The sequence below is a fragment of the Bubalus kerabau genome, chromosome 1 (genome assembly GCF_029407905.1).
Source record: "Bubalus kerabau isolate K-KA32 ecotype Philippines breed swamp buffalo chromosome 1, PCC_UOA_SB_1v2, whole genome shotgun sequence".
Taxonomy (NCBI): Eukaryota; Metazoa; Chordata; class Mammalia; order Artiodactyla; family Bovidae; genus Bubalus; species Bubalus kerabau.
In genome coordinates, this window is record NC_073624.1 from 124,575,222 (window position 1) to 124,598,720 (window position 23,499).

General features: G+C 46.2%; 1 protein-coding gene across 1 annotated transcript in view; it reads right to left on the reverse strand.

Moving 5' to 3' along the window:
• The window catches only part of ABCB10 (ATP binding cassette subfamily B member 10), a 33,989-nt gene that overhangs the window by 9,698 nt on the left and 792 nt on the right, over positions 1–23,499 (reverse strand). Inside the window, exons 2-9 of the mRNA XM_055587816.1 lie at positions 13,810–14,010; positions 12,866–13,068; positions 7,895–8,029; positions 6,992–7,138; positions 5,750–5,885; positions 3,434–3,529; positions 2,091–2,300; positions 481–560 (exon numbers count right to left, since the gene is read on the reverse strand). Coding sequence (XP_055443791.1) covers positions 481–560; positions 2,091–2,300; positions 3,434–3,529; positions 5,750–5,885; positions 6,992–7,138; positions 7,895–8,029; positions 12,866–13,068; positions 13,810–14,010 — 1,208 coding nt within the window. The remainder of the gene's footprint in view (positions 1–480; positions 561–2,090; positions 2,301–3,433; positions 3,530–5,749; positions 5,886–6,991; positions 7,139–7,894; positions 8,030–12,865; positions 13,069–13,809; positions 14,011–23,499) is intronic.

The following is a 23,499-nucleotide window of genomic DNA, read 5'->3' on the forward strand; positions in this document are numbered from 1 at the left end:
AAATCCCCCTGCACTAAGTGGTCTTGTAAAAACAGCTTCATCAAAGAGACCATATTAATGTTCTTGAAATCCTCTACCTCTTTGCAAGGGGACCTGGCTCTTGGTGTAGTTTTTGCTTGCTTATCTCTGAAACCCTTCAGGCAAAACAGTAGACCGGCTACTAATGAAAATGAGAACTGAGAAAGAGTCAAAAGAAGCTAAAAAGCTGTATGTTTTTCTCCCCAATATTCTAGACTACCTGCATTACAAGTAATGACAGTTTCTACCTTTGGAAAAAGATAATGCTTCAAGTGGTTAAAATGTTTAAGGTCCTCAGGAAACAGCACTACAAACATAAACAACCTGCCCAAAGAGGTTAGTTTACTACCTCTGAAAAACATCCATTTCTTTTCTTTTGAAAGGTTCAAGACCAAGAGAAAAGCAAATGACAAAAGCAATCTTAAAAGAAAGTGTAATAAAAATGGACCCTTCTCCTCTTACCTGACTCACTGTCCCAATCTTGGATCTCAACCAGACTGGGTTTAGCTGACGGATGTCATGGCCATCAAGGCTGATTGTTCCTTGCAGGGAAGAAGGGAAAGAGGTCAGTGGGTGCCATGGGGCCAGTGACTGATACACACAGATAGGATCCGGCAGCAAAACTCCAGACTCAGTTTTTTAAAGATTAGATACTCAAAATCTCCAAACAGAATCTAAAACCAGTGGGTTTCAGTGATGGAGAAGGCAATGGCAACCCACTCCAGTACTCTTTGCCTGGAAAATCCCATGGACAGAGGAGCCTGGTAGGCTGTAGTCCATGGGGTCACGAAGAGTCGGACACTTACTGAGTGACTTCCCTTTCACTTTTCACTTTCATGCATTGGAGAAGGAAATGACAACCCACTCCAGTGTTCTTGCCTGGAGAATCCCAGGGACAGGGGAGCCTGGTGGGCTGCCGTCTATGGGGTCGCACAGAGTTGGACACGACTGAAGCGACTTAGCAGCAGCAGAAGGTAAGTCCAGGCAATGATTCCAGAGGCAGACAGTGTAGTGACATCCACTAACACACTAGGTGGTTTTGCACATCAGATAATTACCTGGCACACAACCAGTTCTCACGGTGTTCTAACCAAAAAGACTATAAGACCTACTCTTTAAATTCATGATTTTAGGGAATTCCCTGGTGGTCCAGCAGTTAGGACTGCAATCTCTCACTGCTGAGGGCCCAGGTTTAATCCCTTGTCAGGGAACTAAAATCCCATAAATCACATGACCCAAAATAAACCCATTTTTAATTTTACCAATGGTTTTTTTCTTGTGGAGAAACAATGTTTCCTTAATCCAAAAATAAACCAACACACACAGAATATCTTCTCTAAACTCTGATATAAAGAAGGATATCAACTACGTGTGGTGAGGGATGTTAACTTGGCACACTAACATCACACTAATGGTTGTGTGATCATTTCACAATATATACATCATTTCACAATATTTACACATAGTGAATCATTATGCTGTACACCTGAAACTGTTAAATGTCAATTATATCTCAGTTTTTTAAAAGATATAAGTAAGTAACAGAATGTGTTCTTTGCTCTAAAAGATGCTATAATGCAGTTAAAAATAAACACCAAAATGAGAAAATATCTACTACTTCAAGAGAATATCAGTGGAGCAGCACAGGAGTGACTCACTACAGCCACGTGCCCTGTCTGCATGCCGGCCCCGGGCAGGAGGGATGGTGGGCTTCAAGGAGACCCGGGCGAAGCTTGCACAAGCTCGGACGGCGCAGGCAGCACATTCTCCATACGCTGCCATCAGCGCCCCACAGAGACACCTTTCTGATCCCCACTCCAGGAGCAGAAGACACAGCACAGGAGACGAGGAGATGGACACATAGGACACAACATGCCCGACAGGCCTTCTGGGTGAGCTCACAGCCCGAAAAGTGACACCGCTGTCTAAGGGACTTCCTCCCTGGGAACAGACCCTCTGGCACTCAGAACTCACACAATGCATGGCCTCTGCACACTCAGACCCTCTCCCAGGGCTCAGGAGTAGAAGGGCTCAAGAGAGGCCCCTGTCCCACAACACGCTGAACCACTCACCAGAAGCAGGGTCATACAATCTCAGCAGGAGGGAAATCACTGTGGATTTGCCAGCACCACTTGGGCCAACCAGTGCTGTGACAGATCCTGAGGGGATAGAAAGGCTGAAATCCTGGAATATGGGCACCTCTGGGCGAGCTGGATAGGCGAAATGCACGTTCTTGAACTCCAAAGCTCCCTGGAAGCTTTTCTCATTCAAAACAGCCCCCTCTGAAAGATAAGACGGGACACAAATCACTCAGCGCCAAGCACATGTGCACAGCTGAGCCCAGGGCCCCACGGACTCGGCCCAGCACAGCGAGCTCTGGAGTCTGGGCGCTTCTCAGGCCAGTCAAGTGGAAGCCGAGTCCCGTGCTCCTGAGCCTGCTCTGCACCAGCAACACAGCACACAGGCCACTGTGCTGGAGCCTCGCAGCCCTCAGAGGCCCAAGTCCACATCCCAGTCCTACTGATACAAGTAGCAGCTGATGAAGCTTCCGGCCCAAGAGCTGCTGGCTGAATCCAATGGCCTTCTCCCTGTGGGCTGCCTCTGCAGGCCCCCCATCCAGGGTTTATCTCACCTTCTCTAAAGAGTTGTTTTAAGAGGATGATGAACAGGAAGGCGCTCCACAACAGCCCCAGAGCTCGATGGGGTCAGAGGTCAGTTCTATCCGGGGGTGACCCTGCTCTTGACTGGGAGAAGTGGCTCCATCTCTCCCAGTTGGCCTCATTCCTGCCAGTCTATCACAGTGCAGAACGCTGGCATTCACTACTGCCCTGGGGCCAGTGAGTAGCTGACAGTGATCGCTGCTTCTTCCACTAAGCCTGACTGCTCGGCCCAGGCCACAGCTGCCCCAAGCACAGGCTTCCAGTGAAGCAGCTCACGAAGGAGATGGTCCAAAGCCAATTAGCATCAGCATCCTCCACCCAATCCCCAAAGCCAAGCAACTCAGAGGCTTTTCTGTGCAAGAACCCTCTTCCTTTCCTCCCTGCCCCCAAATGTCAAAAATCACTAAGGAAGACAATTCTGGCAGCCTGGCCAAGCCCTTCCTGTCTGCACTCCGGAGCAGCACGCACTTCCTCCTGCTGTGTGTGGTAACACGTCACCTGCAGGGAGGGAAATTGTGGGGGCACGTTGTGTGGTAAGGCCCCCACCTCCAGGGATGCTCTGGGGCCCCCAGCAGCACCCAACAGCAATCTGTCCTCACTGCCCACCCTCCGATGGCCCCGTCCATCCCTGTTGTGGTAAAGACGGTGTCTAGTTCATGCTCATCCTTCCCAGGTAGGGCAGGAAGCTGGTCTCGCTGTCCTAAATCACACATGTTTAATCCCAGGGAAGAAAAGCAAACCCAGTTCAGACCCACCATTGAAAGGAAGCTCAGGTTCTCTCTCGAGGAGCTCCCAGAGGCGGCTTCCGGCACCCAGTCCCTTCATTAGCTCTGAGTAGAAGGAGCTGAGACCTGAGGATGAGAAGCAAAGGCACACATCCATCATCGGCCAATAAATGGCCCTCTGCTACCCCAAGCCCTCTGGGTACAGTGGCAATAGCCTGCTTTTAACATAAAATCTGTTACTTTCAGGAGAATGCAATGGCAACCCACTCCAGTACTCTTCCCTGGAAAATCCCATGGATGGAGGAGCCTGGTAGGCTGCAGTCCATGGGTTCATCAGAATTCCCTCTGTCTCATACCCTTGTTTTCCTTCAGCTTCTTCTCCTCATTATCTCTCATAAGGCTTTGGTCTGATCAGGGGATTTACAAATATATATAGTCATACTAGTCAACCACTGAATTAAAATCACAATGTTACAGAAAAGTCTGCTTTATCAAAAGCATAGCAATAAAAATAAAATATAATGCTTATCTCATATTAAAAAGGAATACAAGGTACCCCAACATTCATTTAAAAGACACGTCCATAAAATCAACCCATCTTTCAGACTCAACAAATACAACATTTAGTAGGCTAAAAACTGAAAAGAAATCTGGCAATTTTAGATACACTAACAACCTCTGCTTAAAAGTCACCTTTGAACTATGCTTTAAAACCCCAAGTCCACTGGTCCATGTCAACTGCCAGAACATATACTTTGTAACACTTTCCCTCAGTAAGGGTGCTGAAAAAATGCAATCCAAATATCCTAGGGTATATTGATATTTGTGTAAGATAGAGTGGACTAAAACCTTCAGGTTAAATTAAGGATGCATCGGGCAGAAACAGAGCCACATAAATACAGTCAATGAACCTTCAATAGTTGAGCAAACGCAATTCAGTGGAGAAAGGGTAGACTTTCAACAAATGGTGCTGCAACAACTAGACTTCCGTGTGCAAAAAACAAATCAGGACACAGGCCTTACATCTTTCACAAATTAACTCAAAATGATCTAAACACAAAATGCAAAACTATAAAGCTCCTCGAAGACAACATAAGAAAAAAACCTACATGACCTTGGGTTCAGAGATGACTTTTTAAGTATATTAAAAGCACACTCCATCAAAGAATATGTTGTTAAGTTAAAGTTCATTAAAATGGAAAACTTCTAAGAAAGATCAAGTCAAATGCGGCAGAAAGCACAAGACTGGGGGCCAGGAGGAAAGCTGACGATGGCTAAGTGTGAAACGGGCACAGAAAGGTCACAGAGAGGGCAGGTGGTGGCCAGCAGATCTGTTCGGATTGGGGAACATGACCACATGGTGTGAGACCCTACAGCCCGTCAGACCCAACCCCAGGGATGCAAAGAAAGAAGCAATACTATCATCGCTCCAGCATCCTGAACTGGTCTTGTCTCGCAAGTCAGTCAGCACCCAGAAACATCTTGGGTCAGATTTTTCTTCAAGACCAGCCAGCAAAACTAAAATGTTATTTTAAATGGATCTCTGGAACTCTCAGTCCAGAAAATATCCTTACTTGCCTGTGGATGTCTAAGGAAAAGCCTCTCCTTTAACCAGGAGAAAACTCTGGAACCCTGAAAACAAAAAGTTGAGGTGACCCTGTGGGATACCTGAGCTCCTTTAACCAGACTTGAGGCTGTTGATCTAACCTTTCCATCTTGGTTTTCAAAGAAAGGAAGGAAAACAAAAAGCAGGAAATCATTTGCTCCAGGTTGGCTGGGGCTTTGCAGACTCCACACAGTTCTGCCTCCAAGGAGCTTGCTTCCCTTCACTCAGGGGTGGACAAGTAAAGCAGGGCTCTGAGAGACTCTTTACAAAAGCAAGCAACTGTGTCTCATGTACTTTATCACTTCTATTTTGGATTGTTCACTAGTTTTGAACATGGTTGGCTTCTCCCCGCCAGCAACCTGCCCATCATAAAAGCATCACCATCAGAGGATGAGTTTCCTGCACATGCCTGTTCATACCATCCTTCCTCCCCAGCATCCATGCTACAATGAAAGGGAACAGGTTGCCCTGCATGCTGGCTGGGAACAGATCTAGTGAGACCCTGTGCTCTGAAGCTATGGGGGGGCAGGGGGCCTGCAAAACTCTAACACCTCTCAACCCAGGGAGGATCACACTTGTCTTTATTCTGTCCTTCAAAGTCAGGTTGGAGTAACATTCTAGGAAATGTTTTTGCAGTTAGTTAATTGATGAGTGGTGGAGTAATGGGAAAGTTAAGTTTTCATTTCAGAAACTATAACCTGATTTTTCATTAATTCCCCAAGCCTATTTAAATTATATACCTCCAACGCTTACTCCAACCCAGAAAGCATACATGAGGAAGGAGGACAGTTCGCCCACTGTCATGTGGGCACTGCCCATCAGCAGCCCTCCTTTGTACAGGACAGAAAGCACGATCAGGTTCCCAGAGAGCCCAGTCTGTTAAGGGAAGAAAACACAGAAGTCAGGTGAGAACCAAAGACCCCCAAATGCAAAAAGCATTCACACTGTGCAGGATTTCCTTTATGCATTTAACCATCAAGCAAGATTTTCCCAAAATACATTTTAATCTGAATTTTAAAATTCTTTCTTTTTTTTTTTTTTTGGCTGTACTGCACAGCATATGGGATTTTAGTTCTCTGACCAGGGATCAAATCTCTGCCTCCTGCAATGGAAGCATGGAATCTTAACTGCTGGAGAGTCAGGTTAAGTCCCTCAAAAATATTTTTGAAATATCATAATATTGAAGGAAATAATCTCATAAACATGGAAACCTAGATACTAAGCTACCCATCAGATTCCTATTTTACTCAATCTAATCAATTTGCAAAGGAAAAAAATGATATTAAGGATGCCTCTCCTAAGTGGAAGAAACTGACATATTCTACCATGGTGGGCTGGGCAGGCTGCATTGAGAAGCCAGATAAGATACCGGGCTTATCTGCTCTGATGTGCATTAGGTACATAGTCTCTGTAAGTGTGCCTCCTCAGGGCTTCCTGTCTGTTCAGTTACGGCCATTACTGAATCACCTCTACCATCTTTCCACTTTGAAAGTATTGTGACTCTGCCATCATGGTGATTTTCTAGCTCAGTGTCCTACCTGAGTTCCTTGTGATCAATGTGGTCAACTTTCTTATACCCCCTTCTTGAATACACTGAGGTTATTTTGGCTAATCCTCAGTGGGTTTAAAACTGCCTACACCAGAATGACCTGGGGCTAAAGGACAGATTGCCAGCCCCATTCTAAGAGTTTTGTGGAGCTGAGGATCTGTGTGTCTAACCAGTTTCCAGATGAAGCTGATGTGCCCGGTCTGGACCATACTCTGAGAATTAGGGCCTGATCCATAGTTTTGGTCTCACCACCTTTCCTTTAATTACATTTACTTGTTTTCCCCCTCCTTCACAAAAATATTTTTAAGAATGGTAATTCTTAGTCTTGAGAGAGAAGAGAAGTATTTTCTATGTATGGCAAGAGCCACAGAATAAAAATCTCTCCTGATCACAACATCTACACTTTTCATTCTTTCCAAAATAATCAACTTACTGCTCCAAAGAAGCCAGCCCGAGCAAATGCCTCTTTCCTTGCTAACTGCATCACATGGTCCACTTTACTGGTGTATTTCTCTATTTCAGTCATTTCTTTCCCAAAAGCTCGAACAGTTCTTATGTTTCCAATACGTTCCTCAGCTAGCTGGGAGAATAATACAAACATTTCAGGGGAGGCAAAATTAAAATGTGGTTCTCACATTTAAGATACCATCAACAGAAAGCTGCTTGTCATATGCAACTAAGTAAAAAACAGACTACAAAGCAGAGTATGTGAAGAATCCTGCTTTTGGAAACAAATATGTATCTATACATACACACATCATATATATAGGTAGATAGAAAAATAAGTGAGAAGGTTGGTAGATAAATAAATATATTTTTATGCAGTGAGAAAGATAAGATAAAAATAGACTCCAAAATTTTAATAACATTCATTCAGAGCTAGGACTATGCATTTTTTTCCTCCTTATATTTCTCAAAATTTTATTTTCATAAATATGCATGGTTTTTATAACAAAAATATAATGATTATTTTTAATTTTTAAAAAAGACAAAACTGGACAGCATTACAAGGGCAGCACTACAAAGCTACATTTATTAGTTAATAAAGAATAGAGTATCATCCAGAAAAACTATTTTCAGAATATGATTAGCCTTTTCATCCTATAAAAAACAGTGATACAAGTTCATATGATGTAGTTAAGTGGGATCAGTGCTGAGGTGTGGGTAGAAATCGAGTCTAGAAGGCAGAGTACTTTGGGTTCTAGGATCTGCAGGGCTAACACGAGGAAAAGGACGTACTTTTTGGAAAGGTTAAACACATTCCTTAGGGTCTGCCCACCAATAACCTGGCTCTGAGTTCATCCAAGTGGAGACCACACCAGGGAGGGGCCTTTACCTGAGTGGCTTGTGCCAGGGAGTCCTGAGTGACTTTGGTCAGTTTCCGTAGGTATCGGCCATAAAGCACAGCGATGATGGATACTGGAGGCACCACGCTCAAAACAAAAGTGGCCAGTTTAGGGGAGACAAAAAACTGTCAAAAAACCCAAAACATACGTGTTACACAGTAGCAAGATACTCTCACTGCCCACTGTAAACATGTGTATGTTTCAATTAATAGGTAGGCCTAAAGGTGCTGTTTGGTAGAACTTTTCAGACATTCTCGGTCTTCACAAAGCCCCACGAATATTCAGCCGCCATGCGGGAGTAACGTGACAGCCGGCCTCTGAGGCTGTGAAGCCCCTTTGCCCTGCGATGCTGTACCACTACCGGCGCAAGGCTGGGCCAGTGCTAGGCAAATCAGACCACACTGCTCAACAGAGCGGTGCGGACGGAGGAAGGAGACCCCTTCTGCTCCACACTGGCCAGACCACACCAGGAGTTCTGTACTCAAGTCTGCATCAAGGATTCTCAACAACCAGAGCAATGTCTCCCTGAGATGACTCAGATGGCAGCAAGACCAAAAATCCCCACAAAGTTGAAGGAGGACTTGCTGAGGAGTGACAACCAAGTTAGAGCTGTTTCTGTGGCTCACAGGACTGGAATCTCAGGCAAATGGATCTGGACTCAACCAACAAAAGGAGTCTCCTAACAACTGGAGTTGCCCAAAGAGTAAGTAACACAATAGGGTTTTCCTATAGCCAACCCTGCAATTAGGCGATTATATTTTAAATGGTATTAGCATCATTATTCATTATAAAATAGTATCATCAGTGTAAGACTCTCCTAAAATGCTGGGGGAAAGCTGCAGACTGAAATGTAAAGTGAAGGATGGATCAAGCAATCATTCACTTATTTACTCATTTAACAACTGAGTACCTAAGGTCTACAGGCAGCAGACACTGTCCTAGGCAGCTGGGAGGTAACTGACTCACGGGGAGTTTCATCTAAGGGGAGAGGGAGGTGGGAGTCAGAGAGAAAACAGGTGAGACAGAAAGCCTGGAGTGCCCTGTGGTCTTGAGGCTCTGAGGCAACAATGAGCTCAGTACCTTGACCTCTGGGGACGGGCCACCCTGAACAGACAAGCAGGCACTGGGGTGTCAGTGGCCTGCAGGACACAGGTGGAGCAGCGAGGCAATCGAGTAGGTCTGAACACAACACAGCCCAGGCAAGCTGTCTGCACGGCAGGGCAGGAACACCCCTTGCTGTCCCTGAGCCTGGGGATGGTCTCAGGACCCTCCCTCCCTGTGCTCCAGTTCCATGCTTAGAGATAACCTTCTGAAGGATGAGGCAGGTGCTGTCACGGAAAGGAGTGCTGCAGAATCAGGAACACATATCTCAATGGTGGGAGGAAGACCCCACATGTAAACTACTAAACTGACAGTATGGTACAGACATCATTAGGTTCTTGGAAGCAGGCTTACCATAGTCGGGTCCAGGGACCCGTGAGAAAGAATGAATATGTCAGTCCCTCCAGAGCTAAAGGCCAGATCCCAGGGCATGCATCCTCACGAGGCCCTGCTATAAGCTGAGCATCTGCTGCTGCTGCTGCTGCTGCGTCGCTTCAGTCGTGTCCAACTCTGTGCGACCCCATAGATGGCAGCCCACCAGGCTCCCCCGTCCCTGGGATTCTCCAGGCAAGAACACTGGAGTGGGTGGCCATTTCCTTCTCCAATGCATGAAAGTGAAAAGTGAAAGTGAAGTCGCTCAGTCATGTCTGACTCCTAGCAACCCCATGAACTGCAGCATACCAGGCTCTTCCATCCATGAGATTTGCCAGCCAAGAGTACTCGAGTGGGCTGCCGTTGCCTTCTCCAGCTGAGCATCTGTGTCCCCCCAGAACTCACAGGCCTTACACCCCCACGGGGCTGGATGTGGATGGAGCCTCTAAGGAAGGAATTAAGGTAAAATGCGGTTATAAGGGTGAGGGCCCTGATCCTGTCTTTTTAAGAGAGTAGCCAGCTCTCTCCACACAAGCACAGGCGAAAGGCCACGTGAACAGAGCTCGCAGTGAGAGGGTGGCTGCATGCAAGCCACGGGAAGAGGCCTCAGAATGAACCTACTTTGTCAGCACCTCGACCTTGGACTCCCAGAGTCCAGATCTGTGGGAAATACACTTCTGCTGTTTGGGCCCCAACTCGTGGTACTGTTATGCAGCTCAAGGTACTGAGACAGGCCCCCTCTGATGCCCTGTCCTTCAACTGCTACTCTTCCTGAGCCCCAGACTATTAATATCTGGAAACCGTGCTTTATTTAGTACAGGAGGGCCTTCTCCCAGAGCTTTGTTTCTCTCTTGGCTGAGTGTACACAAGATTTCAAAGCTGTCTTCCATTCTGTATGGTAGAGCTTACAGGCTCACTCTGGCAACACAGCCTTCTGCTTCGGACTGAATGCTCTCTGGGACACTGGTCAGAAACTTCAGCCTTTCCACCTATGAGGAAAAATCAGCCACAGTCCTCATTCTAGGGTCTAGAACTGCACCAAGATGACAGCATTGATGGCTACTGGTCACCTGAGAGGTGGTCAGTGTGCTAGGGAACTACACTTTAAATTTTAGCCTTAACGAAAATTAAATTTTAAAACCTGATATTCCATTTCTATTCAGTTACCAATAAAGGTTTAAGTATGTCTGGAGATTTTGGTGTATGCTTTTCAACCACAAATTTTACAAAATCTAAATATTGATTATTTCCAATGAAAGCCTCCAGACTTAGATGTTCTGTAAGTATAAAGTATACAGTATATTTTAGAATCCTAATATGAAAAATGTCTCTGCTCTTCAATATAGAGACATTTTTCAAATTAGGATTCAACAAAGGTCTGTCTAGTCAAGGCTATGGTTTTTCCAGTGGTCATGTATGGATGTGAGAGTTGGACTGTGAAGAAGGCTGAGCACCGAAGAATTGATGCTTTTGAACTGTGGTGCTGGAGAAGACTCTTGAGAGTCCCTTGGACTGCAAGAAGATCCAACCAGTCCACTCTGAAGGAGATCAGCCCTGGGATTTCTTTGGAAGGACTGATGCTAAAGCTGAAACTCCAGTACTTTGGCCACCTCATGGGAAGAGTTGACTCATTGGAAAAGACTCTGACGCTGGGAGAGATTGGGGGCAGGAGCAGAAGGGGACGACAGAGGAGGAGATGGCTGGATGGCATCATTGACTCGATGGATGTGAGTCTGAGTGAACTCCGGGAGTTGGTGATGGACAGGGAGGCCTGGCGTGCTATGATTCATGGGGTGGCAAAGAGTCAGACACGACTGAGCGACTGAACTGAACTGAATATGAAAAATATTTTATTAATAATTTTTATATTAAATACATGTTGAATTGATAATACTTTGTTTATATTGAGTTAAGTAAAATTATTATCTAAATTAATCTCATTTCACCTTTCTGTTTTATTAAAAAACTGTTTTGGCTACTCCACACAGCTTGCAGGATTGAACCTAGGCCCTCAGCTGTGAAACGTTGAAGTCTTAACCACTAGACTGCTATTGAATTTCCTCTTTTTCCTTTTTGAAATGTGGCTACTAGAGAAATATCAACAACTTCAGATATGCAGATGATACCACTTTAATGGCAGAAAGCGAGGAATTAAAAGAGCCTCTTGATGAGGGTGAAAGAAGAGAATGAAAAAGCAGGCTTAAAACTCTATATTAAAAAGAACCTAAGATCATGGCATCCAGTCCCATCATTTCATGGCCAATAAAAGGGGGAAAGGTGGAAGCAGTGACATATTTCCTCTTCTCGGGCTCTGAAATCACTGAGGATGGTGACTGCAGTCATGAAATTAGAAGACAATTGCTTCTTGGCAGGAAAGTTATGACAAACCTAGACAGTATATTAAAAAGCATAGATATCACTTTATATATAAAGGTCCATATAGTCAAGGGTATGTATGGTCTTCCCAGTAGTCATATATGGATGTGAAAGTTGGACTGTAAAGAAGGTAGAACACTGAAGAATTGATGCTTTTGAACTGTGGTGCTGGAGAAGACTCTTGAGAGTCCTGTGGACTGCAAGGAGATCCAACCAGTCCATCCTAAAGGAAATCAACTCTGAGTATTCATTGGAAGGACTGATGCTGAAGCTGATGCTGCAATACTTTGGCCACCTGATGTGAATACTGTGGCCAACTCACTGGAAAAGACTCTGGTGCTGGGAAAGATTGAAGGCAGGAGGGAAGGGGGGTGACAGAGGATGAGACAGTTGGATGGCATCACTGATTCAATGGATATGAACTTGGGCAAACTCTGGGAGATGGTGAGGGACAGCGAGGCTTGGTGTACTGCAGTCCATGTACTGGGGTCACAAAGAGTCAGACACTGCTTGGCGACTGAACAACAACAATAACTAAAAACTTTAAGTTGCACACGTGGCCTGCACTACGTTTCTCCCGGCCAGAGCACAGGAGAAGGTGTGTCTTCAGACACCTGGTATGAATGGAGGCAAGCAGATGTGAGGGGCTCCAGTCCCCAGCTAAGGAGAAACAGATGTGATGGGTGGAGAGGGTAAATGATTGCAGAGCTGCCTGTCTGTGCAGAGGGAGCCCATCCTGCTCCTGACAGGAGGAGGACAGGGAACAACCCTCTGGTCCTGTAGAGATGACTGACAGTAGCAGTTTCCTGCCTCTGAGGACAGATGGCTGGACAAACTGACAGACTAGTGCTCTTCCTCAGTCCAGCACTCAGCACCCAGGGCTCTTCCTATCTGGGCTCATTCCCACCCTCACGTGTTCTTAGAACCCAGGCAACAGGGCTTTTGTAAAAGCTACAGTCTGTTCTCCAGATAAGAAGTGAAGGTTCAGGTGCCAACAACAAGGCAATTGCCCCGGGTCCCCAATGCCTCGGCACAGTACTGAGCACAGCTCACAGGAGTGCGGCTCACCCTGCCAGGGTGCACGGACGGGACACAGCAGCTGAGGGACGTACCATCATGCCGATGCCAACAGAGGCCTGCGCTCCAGCCCTGAGCCCATCTGAGAGGTTCTCCGTCACTGAGCGCCCCAGGAGGGCTGCGTCTGCGGACAGACGGTTGATCAGTTCTCCTGTGCGTGTCTTGTCAAAGAAAGCCACCTCCTGCTTCAGCACTGAGGAGAAGAGTGAAGCCCTCAACCTATTCACAATGCGCTGACCTGCAAGGCAAAAGAAGCTGCATCAGTGGGGGCTCAGCTGCACACCCGCAGCTGCCCAGGTAATGGCCTGGTGGGAGACCAGACACAGCCACGCGCATGTGCTGCTGGCCAGCGCAGAGCTCCCCGTTGTGACCACAGACCGTGGGGCCGATGACAGAGCACAGTGATCAACAATGCAGTCTACAGTTTTATCACACTAACTTCTCACAAGCGAATTCTGCTTCTCTTTCACAATCCTTTCCTGGATTGAACTTTCAAATGTCAAGAACTGGTTAATTATCTACAGAGCATTTTATCAGCTAAACGGCCAGCCATCGACGTGGAGTCGGGTGTCCCAGGCTCTGTCACCATGGTGGTGTCACTGCCTATCAACTAACAGGCCTCACAGCAACCCTGAGCAGCATCACCCAACACCAAGTGCACTGGCTGCGCGCGCGGGCAGCTCAGCGGGGATGGAGAGAGGGAAGGGACAGAAAGCGTGTCCAGGTAACACACAGAGATACTGAGCAGCATCACCCGACGCCACGTGCAGGGGCTGCCCGGCACGGGCAGCTCAGTGGCTGCACACCACCACCCAAACTCCTGGAGACACACAGGCAACTGAGCTCTAATGCTGGGAGAGGAGGGGTGAGCACAGAGTCCCTTGTCTACCACGATCCCCAGCCTGGGGGGCGGGGCCAGAGCACAGGGAGCCCACGAGACCCGTCCCACCCAGGCCGCCCAGGAGCAGGGTCCCAGCACCTGACGTCTGCATGAGGTAGACACGGACGGCATTGGCTGCTGCACCGCACAGGAACACGCCTCCGAGCGCCAGGCACAGGCGAGTCAGGCTGGAGCTGCAGTCTGCAGAGGGGTTTGTGTAGATGACGTCAATGATCTTCCCCAGGAAGAAGGGGGCGGACATGGTGATGACACTGGACACTGCCAGAAACCCAACTGCAGCTGGAAAACACAAGCAACTTTCCGGTTCATCGGTGCTTTGCCCAAGGAACAGGGCGCTGAGTTCATCAGCTTCTTTCCCGAATACACTTTTCAGAGCGTGTGATGCTCAGAGGCTGGGAGTCTCCTCCCTTTAGCTCCTGGACCCCTGACTAAAGAGGAGAGCCAGATCTGGTTCTGGGGCCATATCAGGCAGGGTGTCTGTAGAGGGCACTGATCCTACCCAAGTATCCAGACCAGACGACCTGGCTTCACCCTGGTCTGTTCCTCTCTTCTTCCCCCGCAGTAACTGAGAGCTAACCACAAAAATCCACTCTGGTCTCCCTCCTGCCTCTTGATCTAGGGGTTCAACTCAGATGACATTTTTCCTACATTCATGCTATATGTAGTTACTCCTTGGCATCTAACTGTATCTTAGCTTGAAGATCAAACTATGCAGGTAAAGCTCTTGATTATGCCTAATATTTCACAAGACTGTAGGCTATGGAAAGCAGGTATGGGCATCTACCACGTATGTGATACCTTCCTTCTTAATATGACTGCTTTGGGAAATAAAATACCAGAGTATCACCACGATTATAAAAATATGCAAGAACACAACTGTTCACACTCCTTAAAAAAAGACAAAGGCACAGAATCCTTTCAGAAAAAAAGTATTGAGAAAATCCAATTATGAACAGCATGTGTCACAGATAACTACATTCATAATAAGGAATGCAAATTTAACCACAAAGATGTATCATTTTTCATCTACTGGATTGGCAAAGCTCAGAGTTTGACAACACCCTGTTAGTGAAGCTGCAAGGAAGCAGCATTTACACTGTTAGTAGCTATGCAAACTGGTACAGTCGCAGTGGAAGGTGATGACATCCTACCGGTCAAAATGTAACTGCACACTCCCTTTCGTCCACCAATTCTATTTCTAACGTGTAGGTACACTCCCACATGTGTATGCAAAAAAAGGTACACTCAAGGGTGTTCATTAAGGCATTGCTTATACCAACAAAAGATTCAAAATACTCCAAACATTCCTTAGTGAAGAAAAGTTAAATCAATCATGGAACATGTATTTTATACATATTATGCAGTCATTAAAAACAATGAGGTGACTCTATGGAAAGCAACATGAGGCAATCCACTAAGACACACTGTTATCAAGAAAAGCCGAGGACACAAATGTTTGTGGGGCTTTTTTGCTAGTTGGTTCTTAAGTTCATGTAGGCACAAAACAACCCTAGAAATTCTTATGTCTGGAATGTACACCTGGTACCTCTCCACTGGCATCCAGTTTAAGAAAGTAAATAGAAGCTTTCAAGGAGGATCATGGTTTCAGACCTGCATTGTGACCAAAGGCTCTGCCCACCTACTCCTACTTCCTTTGGCCTTATCTCTCACATGTGTTCCCCTCAGGAGATCTCTTGTACATCTAATTCTGTTCTGACATCTGCTTGTTGGAGGCCCTAAACTGACACACCCAATGACCTTTCAAAAATAAACACATACATCCACATGTTTACGTTTACAGCTGAGCCATGGCCAAAGAACTTCCCAGGCAGCGCTAGTGGTAAAGAATCCACCTGCCAATGCAGAAGACATAAGAGACACAGGTTCGATCCCTGGATCAGAAAAATCCCCTGGTGGAGGGCATGGCAACCCACTCCAGTATTCTTGCCTGAAGAATCCCATGGGCAGAAGAGCCTAGTGGGCTACGGTCCACAGGGTTGCAAAGACGTGACTGAAGTGACTTAGCATGCACGCGTGCACAAAACATCTCCAGGGAAGTAACAAACAAGTAAGAGATTCCTTCTGCAGAGTGGCACCAGGTGACTGGGGCAGGGTGCATATGTATGCCACTGTGAACCTTCCAAGTTCAGTCCTCCCGGGGCGCCCTCTGTCTCTCCTGACCCCCCCCTCCCCACTGCTAGCACCATCACTGATCAGTCAATGGCAAAGACCCTAAGTGGACACAGTGTGGGGGATGGGTGCTCCCAACACCCTGCAAATAGCTTCTCTATGTCTTGCCTAAAGCTAACACTTCAGTGAAAGACTTCACTTTTACAAAACCTTAATACAAAGAGTTAAGAGCAAACTCTGCCAATCGGTAGTTCAGCTGGCAAACAGCTCTAGGAGAAATATGAGCTTGTTAAGTCAGGAATACTGCCCATACTCTCTCCCTCCTGGGGGGTCTTCTAACACCTCCCCTCAAAGGAGGCCTGCTCTGCAACCCCATCTATAATACAAACCCCGACACACCTTTCATTCTCTTTCCGCCATTTCCCAGCCTTTGGGAAGTTTCACTTATCTACTGTATCTTTCCATTAGGAGAAAAGATTTCTATTTTGTTCACTGTTATATCCTGACTGCCTACAGGGATAGGCATATAGTATAAGCTCAATAAATACTGGCTGGATGAATGAACAAACTGAACTTTGGCAAAGGATGGAGAAAAGCATGTAAAAGTTCAACAACAGCCTAAAGAGAAATATAAGATCTGGTAGCTCAGAAAGTCCGTGTGGAAATGACTCCTTTACAGGAGCCAGGAAACCCACATGCCCGACTGCATAATATAAACCTGGCCAAGTGCCATTTTATCTTACTGTAAGACTCAGGATCTTGTTTCAAAATTTTGTGTTCCTGATAACTGTGCTCAGAGGACTGAAAGCCCAAGGGTCCTGGGAGCATGTGTAGCTCAGGTTCTGCAGGGCACGGCCACAGAAACCAGTGTCCTGGCAACCCAGGAATTAACCCGGAAGACCTGTTTCATCTGTCATCAGCAGGTAGTTTCTCTAGTCTGTTTCTTCCCTTTGGCAAATACTTCCATAAGTGTAACGGATATGCAAAGTGCTACCAGGGTTCATCTCTCCCTCCCGCCTCTCATTTTCAAATTCAGTTATGATTCCAAATAAGAGCCTGTACAGCATGAACACACACTAGTTCTTACATAGTAATGATAATGATTACAGAGAAAGGAATTTGGCCGAATTAAAATTTGTTCCAGGGACTTCCTGGTGGTCCAGTGGTTAAGAATCCACCTGCCAATGCAGGTGACATGGGTTTGATCCCTGGTCGGGAAACGAATTCCACATGCAGCAAGGCAACTAAACCCACATGCCACAACTGCCGAAGCCTGGAGTCTGTGTTCCACAACAAGAAGCCACTGTGAGGAGAAGTCCTTGCGCCACAATTAGACTGTAGCCCCGCTTGCGGAAACTAGAGAAAGCCCACTTGCAGGAACAAAGATCCAGCAAAGCCAAAATAATCAACCTTAAAAAAAATCGTTTCAGGATCTCCCCTTTAAATAAAAAAAAATTATTATCGCCATTTGCCTCTTTCTTCTACAAGTTCAGTTTAGTTCAGTCGCTCAGTCATGTCCGACTCTTTGCAGTCCCATGGACTGCAGCACGTCAGGCCTCCCTGTACATCACCAACTCCTGGAGTTTACTCAAAATCATGTCCATTAAGTCGGTGATGCCATCCAACCATCTCACCCTCGGTCGTCCCCTTCTCCTCCCACCTACAATCTTTCCCAGCATCAGGGTCTTTTTAAATGAGTCAGTTCTTTGCATCAGGTGGCCAAAGTATTGGAGTTTCAGCTTCAGCATCAGTCCTTCTAATGAATGTTTGGGACTGATTTCCTTTAGGATGGACTTGTTGGATCTTCTGCAAGTTAAATGTATACAAAGTAAAAAAAAATTTCTGCTTTGGGTTAGCTGGATTTATGTTAAGCTTTTACTACACACCACCATCTCTGACATTCATGAATCATGTATTTGCACCACAACTATCATCCCTGATTCTTCCCCAGACCCAGTGAGCCAAGTAAACCACAATCCTTCTAGATAGTCTCCATCTTTTCCCATGGTTCATTCAGCATTTGCTTACTCCTCTTCCTTGCTTGACTGTTACTGTCTCTTGACAAGTGTTTTCAAGCATTTTTCTGTTACCCTAAGTCTATCTAGTCATGGCATTCAAAGAATGAGAGCAATCTCCTTGAAAAGAAAGAAGGAAAACCTGAAAGGCAGGCTGCTCGGAGAAGGGCTGTGGCCAGTACCCAGGTCCTGGACCGGCAGGTCTCGGGGCGGCAAAGGTTGTACAGCCTGTCTACCACCGTTAAGACACAGGACAGCGATTTTAAGGACTCATCTGCCCACGGAGCTAGGCAGGTGCAGCAAGCCCCATGTCACTCACGGACTAAGGCACTAACTACCCACCATTATCTGAAGCATTTGCTATGCACTGTCTCCTCCAACAATGCTCTCACCATCCTCATTTTCCAGAGAAAAACTCAAGCACTTAGAGGGAGCTTGCACAAGGTCACCCAGTTCATCTACTGCAGAACCACATTCCGAGACAAAAATCTGTCTTCTTCATCTTCCCACAACCAAGCTGAGAAAACAGCAGGGACCTCTGCTGGGGAGGGTGAGGCCAGCCAGGGAGCAGAAAGGCTGCCACTGCTGGATAATGCTGGGGTGGGGACTGTGGTGCCGAGAAAAGGTAAGAGGTTCCAGGCCCTCAGAGAACAGGGCTGCCGCAGCAAGGCAGGCCTAACGGGGCCTCAGGCTGGGTAGCGAGACGGTATTTTATTTTATTTTATTTTTAAACTTTACAATATTGTGTTAGTTTTGCCAAATATCGAAATGAATCCACCACAGGTATACATGTGTTCCCGAGACGGTATTTTAAATGACTCACTCCGGCTGTAGAGTGAAATGAAAGGACCTGAGGCTGCCCTGCTCCAGGCAAGAGGGGAACTAAGGTGAAGTGGGGAGGAGGGGCAGCGGGGATAGGATGGTGACAATGAATGCAGGCATTTTTAAGAGCTAGACTCCACAGGACCTGAGATTTGGGGAGATGTGGGGAGTTCTGAAGTTGGGACTGACAGGATCAGTGCCCTAGCTCTGTCATCTAGCTGTCTGACCTCGACTGAGTCATTCAAACTCAATGCACCTCAGTTTATTCATCTAGAAGGTGGCAATAAAAATAACCTTTTCCTCAAGGAAATGTGAGAAATGACACACAAACATGATGCCTCCATCCCAGTGTCAGTATCCAGTCAACGATGAAGTGAAGTGAAGTTGCTCAGTCATGTCCAACTCTTTGCAACCCCATGGACTGTAGCCTACCAGGCTCCTCGGTCCATGGAATTTTCCAGGCAAGAATACTGGAGTGGGTTGCCATTTCCTTCTCCAGGGCATCTTCCCGACCCAGGGATCGAACCCAGGTCTTCTGCATTGCAGGCAGACGCTTTACCATCTGAGCCACCAGGGAAGCTAAGTCAATGATAAGTATCCACTATTATCTATCAACATACTAGGCTTCCTAGCTTGAGCTAGTGGTAAAGAATCCACCTGCCACTGGGAGATCCCTGGGTTGGACGATCCCCTGGCAAAGGAAATGGCAACCCACTGCAATATTCTTGCCTGGAAAATCTCATGGACAGAGGAGCTTGGTGGGCTACAGTCCATAGGGTCGCAAAGAGTCAGACACGACTGAGCACACACACACAGTATCTATATTACAGCTGGCACCGCAAGTAGTCAGGACTGACCAGTGCCCCTGCCAGCTGTGTCCCACTCTCTGAGAGGAGGGACAGAGGAGGAAAGGAGTTTTCAGTGTCCACAGAGAACACAGGAGTAGAGGGCCCGGGCAGGTGAGAGGCTGAAGTGAAGGAGCATGGCAAGGAGCTAAGCTGGACAAGGCAAGAGGTAGAAAGGGCCGACAGTCAGCAGGAAGTGGAGCGCTGAGAAAGCCTCTGAGGCTGTGGAGTGACCTGGAGACAAAGGTCTGGGCAAGGCCAGAGTGCAAGTGACAGACCTGGCATCTGTGCCGCAGTAACCACAATGGGGCTGCCCGCGACTGGCACTTCTGTCCAGCACACATGCCATGCGAGCTGCCCATAGAACTTAAAATCTTCTAGTTGCCACATTAAAAAGAAACAGGTAATATTAATTTAATAACATATTTTATTTGACCAATATATCCAAAGTATTAGTCATCAATGAACATTAAAACGTAAAGAAAATTCACATTTTTTCCCCATACTAAGTCCCTTCAATATCTGGTATTTCACTCTTGAATCAATTCCGACTAGCACGTTTCACAGCACAGCTATAGGATGTTCAGGTTTTCTCTGAAATGTGGTTATTTCCGAAGCAAATACACTTGCAGGCTTTCTGGATCAATTTTGTTCCCGAGGTTCAGCCTCACTGCGCCACCAGCACTGTCCCTGTAAGAACTGTTCACTCCCGACCCGGGCTGCTGGATGAGCCATCCTAAGCGTGCCTCGCCCTCTCCTTGCTTACCACCTCCACTGGCTTCCTCAGTGTCTTCATACTGGTCACTTAACGGTCTAGCTCTGTAATATTCAACTATGAATGTAGCAAAAGCTCCTGGCGGCCATCAGGTTCTAAGAACTGTCCTCATCTCAAACCACACAAGTCCTTATCCGTGTTTCAGTGAACAGCTTGGGGGTGGAGGGCTGGACATGCAACTTCCACATTTGACCAGTGACCCACTTGGGATATTGATATTCCCTGATAGCTCAGTTGGTAAAGAATCTGCCTGCAACGCAGGAGATCTGGGTCAGGAAGATCTGCTGGCGAAGGGATAGGCTACCCACTCCAGTATTCTTGGACTTCCCTTGTGGCTCAGCTGGTAAAGAATCTGCCTGCAACCCAGGAGACCTGGGTTCAATCTCTGGGTTGGGAAGATCCCTTGGAGAAGGGAAAGGCTACCCACTCCAGTATTCTGGCCTAAAGAACTCCATGGACAGTCCATGGGGTCACAAAGAGTCAGACAGAACTGAGTGACTTTCACTTTCTTTCTTTCCACCTGGGAATTATGAACAAGACAATCTCCGTGGTGCCCACTGCACCAAGACTCTCCATCACTGTCGTCCCACTACCCCCTCAGGCCCTGGGCTCACTCCTAGCTCCCAACTCCATGCACGGTGCTCCCACCCTCCCACTCACTGGACGCCCCAGCAGCCTCTTCTATCTGCCAGACTGGGAGCACAGCTCGGACCAGTTACCTCTTATCCCATCAGCCACAGGGGCTCTTCAGTGAGCTCCTTCATCTTTTAAGACTCCTGTGACCAAGACGATAAGACAAATTATCAGTGAAAAATGACTGCAGAGCAACCTTGTAGGCCACAAGGAAGATATCTACAAATTCCAACACAAAGTGAGACACAGGGAGTAAGGGCCAAGGGGCGCATCAAGGACTGTGGTTCCTTCAGAAGAGAGATGGACATGACAGTCTTCAGCAGATACCTACAGGCGTCTCAGACGGCAGACCCTGTTCTTAAAGTTTCTGATACAAATCACTTAAGATCAAAGCTTTCTGATCACACAGTTAAGGCAGCATGTTCAGCAAACTGCAGAACACAGATGAAAACACTGCTATTCAATCATATAGTTAAATTTCTGAAGAAGAATTTTTGTATTCCTTTCTCTAAAAATTAACAAACATTGGAATTCCTTCTCTTCAATTCAGTTTTTCAGCCTCTTGATTTAAAGTAAACACACACACACACACACACACACACACACGTGCTCGTTTCCAGCATTGCAAAGAGATGGGCCAACACCTAAGGCTGCTCCTACAAGGATAAGTTACCAATTAATGGTGATCCCCCTCAACGTTCTCTTAATCTTACAAATGTCAACATTCAGAGTGGCTGCAACATAGTATATAGACAATAGTATATTGTCTTTTGAGGCAACCCTATGTCCTTATAAGGAGCTTTCATCATGTTAAATACAATATGTATATATTTTGTTGTGAAAGTGAAAGTCACTCAGTCGTATCTGACTCTTTGTGACCCCATGGACTATACAGTCCAAGGAATTCTCCAGGCCAGAATACTGGAGTGGGTAGCCTTTCCCTTCTCCAGGGGATCTTCCCATCCCAGGGATCAAACTGGGGTCTCCTGCATTGCAGACAGATTATTTGTTTGAAAGGTGGGAAAAAAATTAGTGTACCAATCCAAGACTTACTCCCTCAAATTATACATTCACACTTATTCAAGGCAGCAAATCTAACTAGCTCCCCTTCTTAAAATAAAAGGAGGTACAGCTCTTGCTTCCTTAAAGGCTGTCTTCTGAGCAGGCTAACAGACAGGACATGTGGGAACAGGTACAAAGCTACAAGGAGCGTGACCATGCAGAGAGGCAGGGTTGGGCCACCTATCATGGCCAGAATGCGTGGGTGCCACAGAGCCTGAGCCTGATACCTAAAAAATTCCTTGACATCTAAAATTTCAGAAACAAAACTGGATTTCCTACACTTATTTTTAATTACATATGAAGATGATGAACACACCCTGCAGTGCTCAGGGTTTCTAAACTCAGGTTTCCACCTGGGCCTGGTCGGACCATCACTTATTCCTTCTTTGAAGGCACTCTGTGCCCTATTCTGTGCCACACACACGCTAAGGACTAGACACAGAAAGATGAAGCAGACACAGCTCTTTACCCAAGAAGCTCATAGTCCAATGAGAACTCCTAGTCTCAAGTTTTTCTTTCAAAAGAGAAACAAGGAAAAAATTTTTCCATCAAAAATACACGCACAACCAAGTGACATCATTCTCTTTATACCTCCGTAATACCAAGAACCCACTAAGCTGTAAAAGTCAGTGAGAGGTAAAATGTTCCCACTCTGTTGCCCTCCTCTACCACACCAGCCTGCCCTATATCACAGATCACTCTCTAGGACTATCCTTCCTAAAGCAACAGATTTGTAACAAAAAATGTGGGATTCTCACCTGCTTCAAGTCTAAGAACATTACAAGCCCTCTTTCCCAACCCTCATCAAACCTGCAGTTTTATCTCTAGTCATATGATCTTTTCATTAATGCCTCTCCCCTACTAAACTGCAAGCCCCAGCAGGAGCAAGAACCAGGTTTTCTTCTGCTCATCAATGAAACCCAAGGGCCTAGCACACAAGACTCAATATTTATTAAAAGAAGTGAAGATTTGGAGAAACCTCAAAACCGTTTAGATCTTACAAGGACTTTGCATTTAAACATTTCTCCATTTATGGCTAAAAATGAGACTATACAAAATCTGAATTTTGTTTCTAAAAATATTCATTTTTACTTTCTAAAATTACTCAGTTAAGACTTAGTTGGGTTGTGATCTGCAGTTTCTCAACCCTTCTAGAGTTTACCGATCACTGACCATAGCCAGTGCTGACTCTTCTGAAGAGCTTAGTAACTTCCTGCCTACCACTCAGTGAGGCAAAAACGGGACAAACCTGACAGGTTTACATCGTTTTGCTTCACGGAGTAAAAATAATGTTGGCTGCTTAAGAAATTAACCTGAGGCAAATAATGTGTATGTGGTTTTTTTTTTTTAGCGCAAGGGCATATTACAAAATAAGTTTACTAGAGTATACGATTAATTTTACAAAAGGGTAAAAACAAACAAACAACCCAGGTCACTTGAGAACGCTGGCAAAGTAAAAGCGAAACAGACTTGACCACTGTAATAA